This window comes from Heterodontus francisci, chromosome 11, assembly GCF_036365525.1.
Source record: "Heterodontus francisci isolate sHetFra1 chromosome 11, sHetFra1.hap1, whole genome shotgun sequence".
Taxonomy (NCBI): domain Eukaryota; kingdom Metazoa; phylum Chordata; class Chondrichthyes; order Heterodontiformes; family Heterodontidae; genus Heterodontus; species Heterodontus francisci.
The window spans coordinates 39,029,346-39,043,413 of record NC_090381.1 but is presented as its reverse complement, the minus strand read 5'-3'; the positions used below and the strand labels follow the sequence as shown (position 1 = coordinate 39,043,413).

The 14,068-nt window shown below is 40.8% G+C and overlaps 1 protein-coding gene across 1 annotated transcript in view; it reads left to right on the top strand.

Moving 5' to 3' along the window:
• The window catches only part of epha4b (eph receptor A4b), a 426,015-nt gene that overhangs the window by 402,317 nt on the left and 9,630 nt on the right, over positions 1–14,068 (top strand). Inside the window, exons 12-14 of the mRNA XM_068042004.1 lie at positions 4,766–4,827; positions 8,541–8,750; positions 11,264–11,413. Of these exons, the coding sequence (XP_067898105.1) occupies positions 4,766–4,827; positions 8,541–8,750; positions 11,264–11,413 (422 nt within the window). The remainder of the gene's footprint in view (positions 1–4,765; positions 4,828–8,540; positions 8,751–11,263; positions 11,414–14,068) is intronic.

The window sequence follows — 14,068 nt, the reverse complement described above, 5'->3', positions numbered from 1 at the left end:
TCTCATAAAGAATTGGGTTAACTTTTCTACTAATATTTTTCGACTAATATATCAGCAGTAATTGTCCTGAAAGGAATGGCCTCTGGAAATCGAGTATCGATTTCAGTGATAGTAAGTGTGTATTGATGTCTCACATTTTTTTGGCAAGTGTCCTACACAGTCTATCAATACCCTGCTAAATGGTTCCTCAATCACTGGTATGGGAATTAGTGGTGCCGGTTTTATGGTAGGTTGTGGTTTTCCCACCATTTGGCATGTATAGCATGCACTACAAAAGTGCCTCACGTCCTTTGTAAGGCTTGGCCAATAATAATGTTGACTTATGCGTGATTTAGTCTTCCGAATCCCCCTACGTCCTGCAAAAGGAATGTCACGTGCTAACCTTAATAATCCCTGGCGATATTTAGGTGGTACCAATATCTGTTCAACAACTGTCCAGTCTTCATCCATAGGTCTATGAGACAGTCTCCATTTCCTCCTTAAAAACCCTATTTTCTATATAATAGCCTTCTGGAACTCCTTTCGCCTCAGCTTCTGTCAGAGCCATCTGTGCTGTTCTGTATAACTCTGGATCAGCTTGCGATGCTGCAATTATAGAAGATCTGTTTAAACATCTCATTTGGATTATCTAAATCCCCAAATAAGGTTTCAGATATTTGGCTATCTGTTTGTGTTGCCACCTTTACCTCCGAAAATGGAACCTGTTTAGCCATTGCTTGGGTAACTACACACGCAGGAAATATTCCTGGAACTTGTTTCGTAATTGTTTCGTTTCTTTATTTTCACTTGGTTCCCCTGTAATTATAGGAGAAACTGATACTTTTGATCCAGCCAAATCATTTCCTAAGAGTAGATCAATTCCCTCTACTGGCAAACTGTGGACAACTCCTACAGTTACTATGCCAAACATTAAGTCAGTCTCTCGGTGTTCAAGGCGCTCTCTGGTGGAAACGTTATACCTTTCCCCAGCAAAAGTGTTTGGGTTGCTCCTGTATCCCTGAGCATAATGATAGGTTTTCCTGCCTCACTAAAAGGATATGGAGTTACTTTCCCCTTTGACAAAAAGTCATTATAACTTTTGGGTATCTTATTCTTAACCTCTACACACACTTTAGTTTTTGTATCTGGTTTTACAGCCGCCTTTAAAGCTACAGCCTGGTCTGCTGTACTGTCAGTCAGAGCTCTTTTCTCTGCATTAGTTTTTTGTACCCTAACAAGTCTTATGGGTTAACCTCACAATTTCCAGCATTCTGAATGAAGTTTTGTGGCAATGATAACACTTCGGCTTGCGAATCTCATTCCTACCCTCAGCACCTTCCTTTCTGGCCTGAGGAGGTGATCCTGGGGCATTCCCAGCTGTTCCACTTGTCCCCGGCTACTTGCCTTCCTTTCATTCTCCCACTTTCTATCCTTCTCGGGTTTATGGGGGTGACGGACAGAAGGCTTATTCACAAGCTCAAAATTATCAGTAATTTCCACTGCTTGCCTTGCTTTCAAAACTTTTAAGTTATCTACATGAGTTCTTACTACTGAAGGATTGGAATTTTTAAACTCTTCCCAGAGAATCAATTCTCGAAGGTTCTCATATGTGGTTTCCATCTTTAATGCCTGTATCTAATGGTCAAAATTAACTTGCTTCACCCTCTTAAATTCTACATATGTCTGTCCAGTCGATCTCTATAAGTTCTGATACTTCTAATGGTAAGCTTCAGAGACTAACTCATGCACAGCGAGAATTGCTTTTTTTGCCATCTCATAATCTGCTTCAGGAAGCATGGCATAAACTTCATAAGCTCTGCCTATCAACCTGCTTTGCCTGGCCTTCTGCCATTTCACATTTTTGGCTATTTTTTCAAAAGATATGAAAAATGTCTCTACGTCCCTTTCCTCAAACATAGGAAGAGCTTGTATGAATTTAAACTGCTTTTCGCTGGGTCCTGGATTGAATTCAGATTCTTCCTTCCCAGAACATTCCCTGGATTCAAGACTACCCCTTTGTCTTAGCTCCATCTCTTTTAATCCAAATCCCGTCTCTTTTTCACTTTCTCTCTGAAGTTCAAGTTTTCTTATTGTTATTGGTGTTTCTTTTTCTTGTTCAAGTTTTCATAATTCTTGCTCAGCCTCAAGTTTTTTTCATTTCTAACCGAATTCTAGCAAATTCCACTGCATCACTCTCTGACTTACTATCTTTTTCCTCTTCTTCTTCTTCCAATTCCAGATGTTGGGTTATGATGTCAATTATCACTGTTTTTTTGGCACCCCCTGATTTCAACTCTAACCCCAATTGTGCTGCCAATTATTTTAGTTTATTCTTAGTTAAAGTTGTCAAGTCACAGAGGGAAGCATTCTCCTTTCCCAGAAACTCTGCTGCAACTGCTAATGCCATTCCGATGATACAGCCTTTACCCTTATGTCATGCTAGACCCCCATCTCCAAGAATGAGGCATATTAATTTTGTCATATGAACAATGATTTGAAAACTGTTGCTGAAGTGAAGAAAGAACTTGTTTAAAAAATCACCAGACCCTTGCCTAGAAAGACATTTGCATATTAACAGACAGTGCTTGTGGAGACAAAGGGGTTACTTCCATTATCCAATTTAACCCACAATGGACTTTGAGCACTAGGTACTGTGTGTGAGAAGAGACATTCCAGGGTCGGCTAAGACCAGAGAATCCACAAACAGACGTGGTCAGATCAGCTGGTCATGCCTGCTTGGCAACCTGGTCTTTCTGAATTGTACAAACAGTTTGATCTGAAAGACTACAGAATGCTCCTGGACTGAAATAGACCTCTGCTGTCTGGCTCTTTCTCATGGAACTCCAAATCCACTGAAGATACATGAACCCCAAGAGAGAAAAGTCTCCTACAGTGAACAATGTTTAAGAAGAATATTGGGCCCCAACAAAAAGCATGATCTACCTACAATCAAGCCTTCTACAGTGAGCTTGAAGAACCACAACATAAACCCTCTTCAGAGATTCCTCAAATTTTTGCACTTTATTTTTCATCTGCTCTTTTCTGTCTCTATCTGCATGTATGTATCGTGTATGCATGCTAGCATGGGTGTGTTGTGTATCTGTAGACATTAACCGAATTAGAGGTTGAGTTTAATAAATTTCAACCTTTCTTCTTTAAACACAAGAAAACCCATTTGTGTTGGTTTCTTTGCCTTGTAATTGGAAAGCAGTGAACAAGGATTCACCAAGAGGGAACTAAAAACACGGTGTTGTAAAAAATTAAACCCTGTTAGGGTAAGATCAGGTGAAGGCTGAAAGGGAACCCTAGACACCTTTCTTACTGGGTTGTAACACTTATACACAAGAAACCTGGTTCTTTTTATTTTTTCTCTTTAAAATTATTACTCCTTTTATAATAAACGTAATTGGTAGTGGATTGGGATTGGATCCCGGACAATCGATCAATTAGTATGATCCCAGACACGAGAGCAATAAATATGATCCCAGATGCAAGAGCAATTAATATGATCCCAGACTCAAGAGCAATTAATATGATCCCTGACGTGAGCACCCAATTAATATGTTATCCCAGAGACGTGCTCCCAATTAATACGTTACTTCCGAGGTGGGAGTAATGCACTGTCAATTCAGCCCCAATACTCCACAGGTCACAGCGTATTATTATAGTTTTCGCACCAATTGGAAATTAGCTAAATTAAACACTTTAGTAACCCCCAGAATAAAACAGACCAAACCAGGTATCTTTAGACAACAACAAATTAACTATTTATTAATAAACTCAATCTTAACACTATTAAGATAAACCTATGTCTAAAGACATTATAACTTCTTATTTAACCTAAGCCTCCCCATGCTCACACACATACGTTCAAAACTTAGGCAATAACACAGCCTATAACTCAATGTAGTTTTTCTGCTAAGAGAAATAGACAGCTTCTTCCTTTAGAGCACGCTTCGCTGGACTCTAGTTCAAACCGGTTGAAACCAGTCTTTATCCACAGTTAAAAGTTACAGTACACCATGTGACCTTCTCTTGCTCCTGCTGTGGCCTAGGAAACAGGTGCAGCTGCTAGCACACTGTGCTCAGTCTTAAAGGCACACTGTTTTTAAACAGAGGAGAAAAAACAGTTCCGTGACAACCTGGAAATGCTTGATAACTGATGCTGATACAGCAAACTACCCAGTGTCTCTTGCATGTCAAGGGTATGTTGAATTTAAATGCTTAGTGCCTTGAACTGATGTTTAACATTAAAACAATAGGTGTATTGATATCCAAGACCACCTCAACTGATGTTACTGAAGTCTCGAAGGTAGGTATAAATGCAAAGCAGAATGTGAATCCTGGTATTTTTTATGGGATAATTGAAGGTCTCTTTACTTCTTGTTCAGCAATGATTTTGGTGATGCCCCTGTCCGTGTGTTGTTTCCAGCAATTAACATCACAGCAACTTGACAAATTTAGTTTCATTTCAAACCAGAACTAGGTAGAGGTGTAAATTGTAAATTTTGAATGCGTGGGTATCCGATATAAAAAAAAAGCCCTGTTCTTTGAATCTGCAGTACAGCCTATTTCTTTTATAGGCTTCAGAATTATGTGATCACAATGTCACTTGGAGCTTCATCTCTTGATAAATCACTGTTCAACATCATCAATTCTGTATGTAATCTGATGAGTACTGGGAACATGGAATGTGATTATGCTGTCTTACTGATTTACAATAAAATGAGCGCAAACTCTCATTTTGTGCAACTTTATATTCACTGCTCTTTTCTCCCTCCTTTAGGCAAACCTGTAATGATAATAACAGAGTACATGGAGAATGGATCTCTCGACTCATTTCTGAGGGTAGGGCCTATTTTATCATTAATACTGTGGCACTTATTATTGAAGTGATAATGAAGGAGTGACTAGTCTTTGCCTAGGTACTTAAAACAAATGAAGGTGATTTGCTATGAGCAGATTTATTTCCTGTTTAATTTTCTTACAAGAAGGACATTTGAATATGCAGATATTTTGCCCTCCCTGCCACCTAACTGCTTTCCTGAATGCTGTATGACATTGGTTTATGTCAATACTGCATTACAATGTTAACTGTTGCCCCGTGCTGTTGAAAGTGCAGAAATTATCTCGAAGGCGGCATGAAATGAATTCAGTCTATGCTCCTTTTGTCCCACATAGAAGTTGCTTTCATTCGTGTGATGATTGCTGCCTCCTAATTGCCCAGCAAAATGTTTGGTTGTCGCCTGAAAGGTAGTTATGCCCAGTTTGGTTTTGCTTTGCGTTTCTTTGTGTATTCTGCTGCCAGGAGAAGTACCACATAGTTTCACAGCTGTCAACAGGCAGAAAGGAGGCCTAGATTGTGACAGGCAGCCTCGTGGCCACCCAATGAATTTAGGATATAAGTATCGCTGTACAACAGTCCTCCGCATCTTGCCAAACTTAAAATGCAAATAATGCCAATGTGTTGCTCCTTCCGTTTCCAATCATCCATTGTTTTTTCCCCTCTGGTTTCCTGCCATCAATTCTTTGCCATTTCCCTTAATATTAAAGGCATACACTGTTTAAAATTAAAATTAAATGTATTTTATTTAGGCAGATTTTGTACAGTGATTTTGAAAGAAATAATCTGCACTTTGCTCCAACAACCAAATGTTTTATGGAAAACATATTGCTACATGAGAGTATAAGCTGGCTAGGACAAGAGTGAGATTTTGAAACACCAGGTTCCAGAAGTGAGGCCTATGTGCTTGTTTAGTGGTATCCAAAGTTAGTCTCAGATCAAGCTATGAGGTCTTTTGTCAGCCAGCTTGGAGACACCCTACATTGGTCGAGTTTATGTCATTTCGCACCCAAAACAGTTATTCGATTCAGTAATATTACCCAATACTTTTTGGGATATTACATGAGGTATGAGACTTATCTAACACAAGTTTACAGGTGATTAGAGACCCTGAGTGAATAGTCATAGGCACTTACCTAAGCGAGAGGAGAGTTAGAGATTGGGTTGGTGGACGCATCCAAGTCCTTTGTCCATTCAAATATGCTTATCTCATTTGTGGAAGGGTGGGTAATCTCCTAAGTTTCTGGTTTATTTGTCTCATGATAGGCAAGCTGCTGCTTTAAATTAAGGAGTTGCAGACTCTCTGTGAGAAGATTGACTTATTCTCTGTATTGGATGATGATGCAGGAAGCTAGGCTGACTAATTTAAGATATAAAGGACAGGGCTGCAATTTAAATAATGAAATTTGATTCCTGTATTAATTTTAAATAACTCAAGATAATGTGCTTTTGAAATTTAATCTGTATAATACAGTACAATTTCATATGCAAGACTTTGCATTGTTAGCTGAGTAATGATTATTGATTTTGTGATTTATTCATGAATGAAAATTGATCAATGGTTCCTCAGTGATTCAGTATCATCACATGAAATTAGCATTTGTATTTTCATTCAGCCAACCCCATTTTTCTATCACATTTTTACTACCATCTGTTCCTTGTGCTTGACCCCTTTCATTTACTTGGTAATATACAATGGCAAGATAAATAATGAGATGGCTAGAGACTGGTTTCTGGCACTCAAGGGACAACTTGATTCAGTCGGGAGTGGGAACAAGGGCAGGGGCCTTCTAGTCACTGAGATTTTCATAGCTCAATTGGGTCAGTTCCCTTGAGATTCACTTGGTTCAGTTAAGTGGTGATGGGTAGGAGTTATCAGTGATGCCAGCTGTGAAGATTCGCACTCAATGATTTGGTATATTTATAAGATATCCAGGATGGTGATACATATCTAACAGACTGTGTGTATTGTCCACATCAGTGTGTAAAAACTAACATGATGTAACAATTTGAACTAGTTATCTCCAGATTGTCACTAAAATACAAGAATATAAACCACTAATCTGTAATTACTATGAATATTGATACAAAGGTGATACTTTAAATCATATAGGAGTTTGACCCCATCTTGTATTGAATATGTCGGCAAATGGCAATTGATCTACCTGTGAAGCTAACTATATCCTGGCTTCTTGATTACCTGTGCAGCTTGTCCAGCTCAGAAATAAAGGCCATCAGATGCAGCTGGTCTACAATTTGCCCATTTTAAGGGGTACAAGAACTAAAACCGACACCGAGAAGTCAGTATATCATACACCACCTGGTAGCTTATAGTCTGTGAAGTAACAATACCTTATTTGGTTCATTCCTAATGATGCAGATTTCTTACTTTGATCTTCCTTAGTTGGTATATTTGTGAATGCAGTATGATTTTTATAGAAGGAAAAGCAATCAGATTATTTTGAAGTTATGTTAAGGTGAACTTCCATGCATGAAAAGGCATAGATATCTGCCACTTGTTTACAACATGACCAGCACGTTACTTTAAAGGCACTATATGAAGGCACAGTGGCGCAGTGGTTAGCACCGCAGCCTCACAGCTCCAGGGACCCGGGTTCGATTCTGGGTACTGCCTGTGTGGAGTTTGCAAGTTCTCCCTGTGTCTGCGTGGGTTTTCGCCGGGTGCTCCGGTTTCCTCCCACATCTAAAAGACTTGCAGGTGATAGGTAAATTGGCCGTTGTAAATTGCCCCTAGTGTAGGTAGGTGGTAGGGGAATATGGGATTACTGTAGGGTTAGTATAAATGGGTGGTTGTTGGTCGGCACAGACTCGGTGGGCCGAAGGGCCTGTTTCAGTGCCGTATCTCTAAATAAAAAATATAAAAAATCCCAAGGTGCTTCAGACAGCCATTTGAAATATGGCACTGGGGAAGGAGAGATAGGGGTGGGGTGGGGTGGGGAGGGGGTATTGGCGTGGGATGACCCAACATTTGGTTAGAACGGTGGCTTCTGTGAAGAAGCAGGAAGAGGTGGAGAGATAGGGGGAGTTGTGGATAGAATTCCACAAAGTAGGATTCAAGTGACAAAAGACTTGCCTGACAAGAGTGGGGTCCAGAGACTGAGTTCACACAAGAGACTCAAGTCAGAAGAACAGAGTGCATCAAGGGTTTAGATAAAATTGCCATACGTGAGACATATTTAAATTGCAGCCAAGACGGTAAAACGGCACTTCATGATTTGAGCCTATTGCATATCTACTGGAAATCCTAGGTAATGCTCATTTCACCTGTTCAGTTTCATTTTCTTCTGAATGTTTCCCCTCTTCTAAAAGAAGAAATTAAAAGCTCTAGGATTCTACAACAAATGAGTGTCTTTTTCCCCAACCCAGTCTTGAAGTGGACTGTTTGTAAGACTTTGTTCCCTGAGAGACTCACTTTATGGTTTTGTAGCAACGTTCTATTCTGTTCAAGTTTAAACTCCCATTATAAATAGATGTGTTGTGTGATTCTCTCAGGATATAATAGGAAGTCAGATCTGAGCTGAGCTGAGAAGAATCCCTGCTGCTTTCAAGTCTGTAGACATTTCTTGTTCATACCATGTCTATATTTGGTAATTTCTGATTTGATTCGGCTTTTGATGTGGTTTTATTCCTTTCCGATAGGGTTAGTACCTAATAAAATTATTAAATTGATTTAATAATGTTTTATATTTACATTTAGAAGCATGATGGACAATTCACAGTCATCCAGCTTGTTGGAATGCTCAGAGGAATTGCTTCAGGAATGAAATATCTTTCAGACATGAACTACATACATCGGGACCTTGCAGCAAGAAACATTCTAGTGAACAGCAATTTTGTTTGCAAGGTCTCTGATTTTGGGTTGTCACGAGTGCTGGAGGATGATCCAGAAGCAGCCTATACAACCAGGGTGAGTGAACACATCAAGGCAGTTCAAAGTCAGCACTTGAACTATATTAATGCATTGTGTCTTCTGTGGCTCAGTGGTTGCACTCTTGCTTCTAAGTCAGAAGGTTCTGCCTTCAAGCCCCAATTGAACACAAAATCCAGGCTGACACTCCAAATGCAGTAGTGAGGGAGGACTGCACTGTTGAAGGTGCCATCTTTTGGATGAGATGTTAAACTGAGGTAATAAAAACAAGAAATGCTGGAACCACTCAGCAGGTCTGGCAGCATCTGTGGAAAGAGAAGCAGAGTTAACGTTTCGGGTCAGTGACCCTTCATCGGAACCCCGTTAAACTGAGGCCCAGTCTTCCCTCCCAGGCATACATAAATGATATGACACTATTTGAAGAGCAGTAGAGGTCTGTAAGGCATTTTGGGTTGTCCTGAGGTCATGAAAGGTGCTATATAAATGCAAGTTCTTTCTTTCTTTCTTTTGAATTTTCTCCCTGCAAAGTTTCTAAATTATTTTTAGTTCAGAGGCTATAATTTCTAGATTGACCTGGTGGACTCAAAAGCTCTCTGCCTGGTTTTAGCAATCTAATAGAAAGACCCAAGGGACTCGTGGTCAACCTGACGTATGGAAGTAAGAACGTCCAATTAATTAGAAACCTCTTAAAAATATTTAATTTTTAGAAATTTTAATTTACTAATTTCTGTAAACTTGTCATGGACATAGAGAAGGAGGCCATTCTTTTGGCTGTACCTGCGCTGGCTCTTTGAATGAGCTGTCCCACACCCCAGCATTTCCCTATAACCCTGCATATTAGTCTTCTTTAAGTACATGTCCAATTGCCTTTTGAAAATTCCTATAGAATCTGCTTCCAACACTCAGGTAGCAAATTCCAGACCTTAACAACCCTCTGTGGGGGGAAAAAATCTCATTTCCCCTCTAGTTTTTTGCCAATTATTTTAAATCTGTGACTTCTGGTTACTGACCAGTTTGCCAGAGGAAACAATTTCTCCCTACTTCTTTTACCAAAACCCCTCAGAATTTTGCATCCTTCTATTAGGTTTCACCTTCACCTTCTTTTCTCTAAAGGAGAACAATCCAGCTTCTGTAGTCTCCGCACATAACTGAAGACCCTCATCCCTGGTGTCATCCTGGTAAACCTTCTCTGTACCCTCTGCAAGGCTTTGACATCCTTCCTGAAGTGTGGTGCCCAGAATTGTGCACAATACTCCAGCTGAGGCCTACCTAGAGATTTATAAAAGTTTAGCATGTTTTTATATTCAATGCCCCTATTTACAAGCCAAGCAACTCATACACTTTAACTGCCTTATCACCATTTCTTCATTTCCAGTGGTTGAATATCCTGGTTTCCCTAACTAGCATCATTGTGGAAACACCAACACCAGAAGGAATAGAGCAATTCAAAGAGAAGATCCACTGCAACCATTTCAAGACACTAAGGATGGGCAATAACTGTGACCATGCCACATTCTGAGAACACAATTTTAAAAACCTAGGGCCAATGACCTATGTGCCAAATTTTGTTTCTCTCATGTTAGCCAATGGATTTAAATACTGTTTATGACATATTCTTAACCAAAATTATCACTCCAATTCATTCATTGTATCCCAGTAACTAAATTTGGCTTGAATTCTTCAACTAAGTTATCAGGTGAACTGAATAGTTTAATACATTTACCACAACACTCTAAATGAAGGCTAAGTGAAGTGAAATCCTCTTGCAGTCTGCTCGTAATCTAAATAAGAATCAACCTTATGGAACATAATTTTAAAATTAGACCTAGTCCATTTAGGAAGGGAATTAGGATGTGCTTCTTCATACAGAGGTTAGTAGAAATCTGGAATTCTCTCCCCCAAAAAGGCTGTAGATACTGGGACAATTAGAGCTTTCAAAACTTTCAAGATAGATTTTTGTTAGGGTAAGGGTAGCAAGGGATATGGAGCTAATGCATGGAAATGGAGTTCAGGTACAGATCAGCCATGAGAGGCTTGAGAGGCTAAAAGGGCTTTTTCTCGTCCTATGTTGTCAATAGATGGAAATTCAAAGCATAAGATGTGTTTAATCAAAACTGCAATTGATAAACTGAGTGGGAAATATAAAAGTAATGGTGGCAGAGGAAGGACTTCTTCTGAGTCAGATGTACAATCAGCATAACGTGAGGGTATCTATTCATGGAATCTACTTTGTGTTGTGCTCAGTCTGACCTACACTTACAGAGGCCCAATTTCAGACACTCGATAAAGAATGAAAAAGACTTCACTCCATCCCCAACAATGAGAGTAGATGCACAAACTCAGAAAACATAAATGTCACAGAGAAAATGCATTACATTTCTGTCCTCCCAAAAGTTCCTGTCAGTTCTCCCCATTTATGCTGAAAATCATAATCCGACAAAAGCGAAGCAGACATTGTACAGGAGGCACAAATAACAATTTAAATTTATCTTTCTTTGTTTTCTATAAATCTATTCACTGTATCTCAGACTTATCCTTGCATGTGTTTTCAGGGAGGAAAGATCCCTATCCGGTGGACAGCCCCAGAGGCCATTGCCTACCGTAAGTTCACTTCAGCCAGTGATGTATGGAGTTACGGGATTGTTATGTGGGAAGTTATGTCATACGGAGAGAGGCCTTATTGGGAAATGTCCAATCAGGATGTAAGTAGCAAAAACACATGCTGTCTTATAGAACTTTTACACATAATGCTATAGATTGTTCATTTAAGCTTGAGATATGCTGTATAACATTGTGACAAATAAGAGTCTCCATTGCATTCTAAAGTTTGGTCTCTGCCAATCTTCTCCCTTCCATTGCTTTCTCAAGGTGTTGATTCTTGCAGCGATTCAGATTGTTCTCTGGTCTTGCAAACCTGTGTCCATTGTTTACCTGGTGAATCTCAACAGTCAAGTGTTGACAGGCCATTTAATTGGATGGAGCACCACAACCAATTCTAATCTTATCTGCACCTGATGCCCATGCACATGTGCCTACAGCAATGTTTACTAAATAGGAATCAAGACAGAGATTTCTGGCTGATTTTGCTCCATCTCATCAAGGGACACAGAGCAACTGTAGCACCCCTAATACTGCCTTGACTGAACAAATTAAATACAGGTCATAGATTGCATCTGGGACTTCAACTACTTACTCGAAAAACTCACAGTCATTTATTTCATCATTTTTTTTTATTCATTCATGGGACGTGGGCGTCTCTGGCCAGGCCAGCATTTATTGCCCATCCCTAATTGCCCTTGAGAAGGTGGTGGTGAGCTGCCTTCTTCAACCGCTGCAGTCCATTTGGGGTAGGTACACCCAAAGTGCTGTTAGGAAGGGAGTTCCAGGATTTTGACCCAGCGACAGTGAAGGAACGGCGATATAGTTCCAAGTCAGGATGGTGTGTGGCTTGGAGGGGAACTTGCAGGTGGTGGTGTTCCCATGCATTTGCTGCCCTTGTCCTTCTAGTTGGTAGAGGTCGTGGGTTTGGAAGGTGCTGTCTAAGGAGCCTTGGTGCATTGCTGCAGCGCATCTTGTAGATGGTACACACTGCTGCCACTGTGCGTCAGTGGTGGAGGGAGTAAATGTTTGTAGATAGGGTGCCAATCAAGTGGGCTGCTTTGTCCTGGATGGTGTTGAGCCTCTTGAGTGTTATTGGAGCTGCCTCCATCCAGGAAGTGGAGAGTATTCCATCACACGCCTGACTTGTGCCTTGTAGATGGTAGACAGGCTCTGGGGAGTCAGGAGGTGAGTTACTCACCTCAGGATTCCTAGCCTCTGACCTGCTCTTGTAGCCACGGTATTTATATGGCGACTCCAAGTCAGTTTCTGGTCAATGGTAGCCCCTAGGATGTTGATAGTGGGGGATTCAGCGATGGTAATGCCGTTGAATGTCAAGGGGAGATGGTTAGATTCTCTCTTGTTGGAGTTGGTCATTGCCTGGCACTTGTGTGGCATGAATATTACTTGCCACTTGTCAACCTAAGCCTGGATATTGTCCAAGTCTTGCTGCATTTCTACACGGACTGCTTCAGTATCTGAGGAGTCACGAATGGTGCTGAACATTGTGCGATCATCAGCGAACATCCCCACTTCTGACCTTATGATTGAAGGAAGGTCATTGATGAAGCAGCTGAAGATGGTTGGGCCTAGGACACTACCCTGAGGAACTCCTGCAGTGATGTCCTGGAGCTCAGATGATTGACCTCCAACAACCACAACTATCTTCCTTTGCGCTAGGTATGACTCCAGCCAGCAGAGAGTTTTCCCCCTGATTCCCATTGACCTCAGTTTTGCTAGGGCTCCTTGATGCCATACTCGGTCAAATACTGCCTTGATGTCAAGGGCAGTCACTCTCCCCTCACCTCTTGAGTTCAGCTCTTTTGTCCATGTTTGAACCAAGGCTGTAATGAGGTCAGGAGCTGAGTGGCCTTGGCAGAACCCAAACTGAGGGTCACTGAGCAGGTTATTGCTAAGCAAGTGCCGCTTGATGGCACTGTTGATGACACCTTCCATCACTTTACTGATGATTGAGAGTAGGCTGATGGGGCGGTAATTGGCCAGGTTGGACTTGTTCTGCTTTTTGTGTACAGGACATACCTGGGCAATTTCCCACATTGCAGGGTAGATGCCAGTGTTGTAGCTGTACTGGAACAGCTTGGCTAGGGTCGCTGCAAGTTCTGGAGCACAGGTCTTCAGTACTATTGCCGGAATATTGTCAGGGCCCATAGCTTTTGCAGTATCCAGTGCCTTCAGTCGTTTCTTGATATCACGTGGAGTGAATCGAATTGGCTGAAGTCTGGCATCTGTGATGCTGGGGACTTCAGGAGGAGGCCGAGATGGATCATCAACTCGGCACTTCTGGCTGAAGATTGTTGCAAATGCTTCAGCCTTATCCTAGAATAAAGGCCAAGAAAATACCACTTAGCTCATTCAGCATCATCACAGACTGAACCTGAACTGAATCTCCCAAGAAGGCAGACAATTGAAGACAAAATCTCCAGTGAAAAAAAAAAGTGTGAAATGCCTGCCTAATATATAGTTATCGCAATGAATTTGTTGCAGTTTAATAGTTGCAAGTCAAGCAATGCATTGTGCTGCAAGTGATCATTTTGACTGCAAGTTTAAAAGTTGTATTCAGTCAAAAGGAGTAATGCAACCAATTACCAACAACTCTTAACATAAATATTACAACCGCCTCCAAAAGTCACACATCCATTTTTATAGGAAGACTGAGTGAGGAGGAACAGCTTAGTTCGGCTCCCACAAAGGATGGTAGAGGTCTGCACACTGGAATCCTTGAATAAACAGCTAGATTC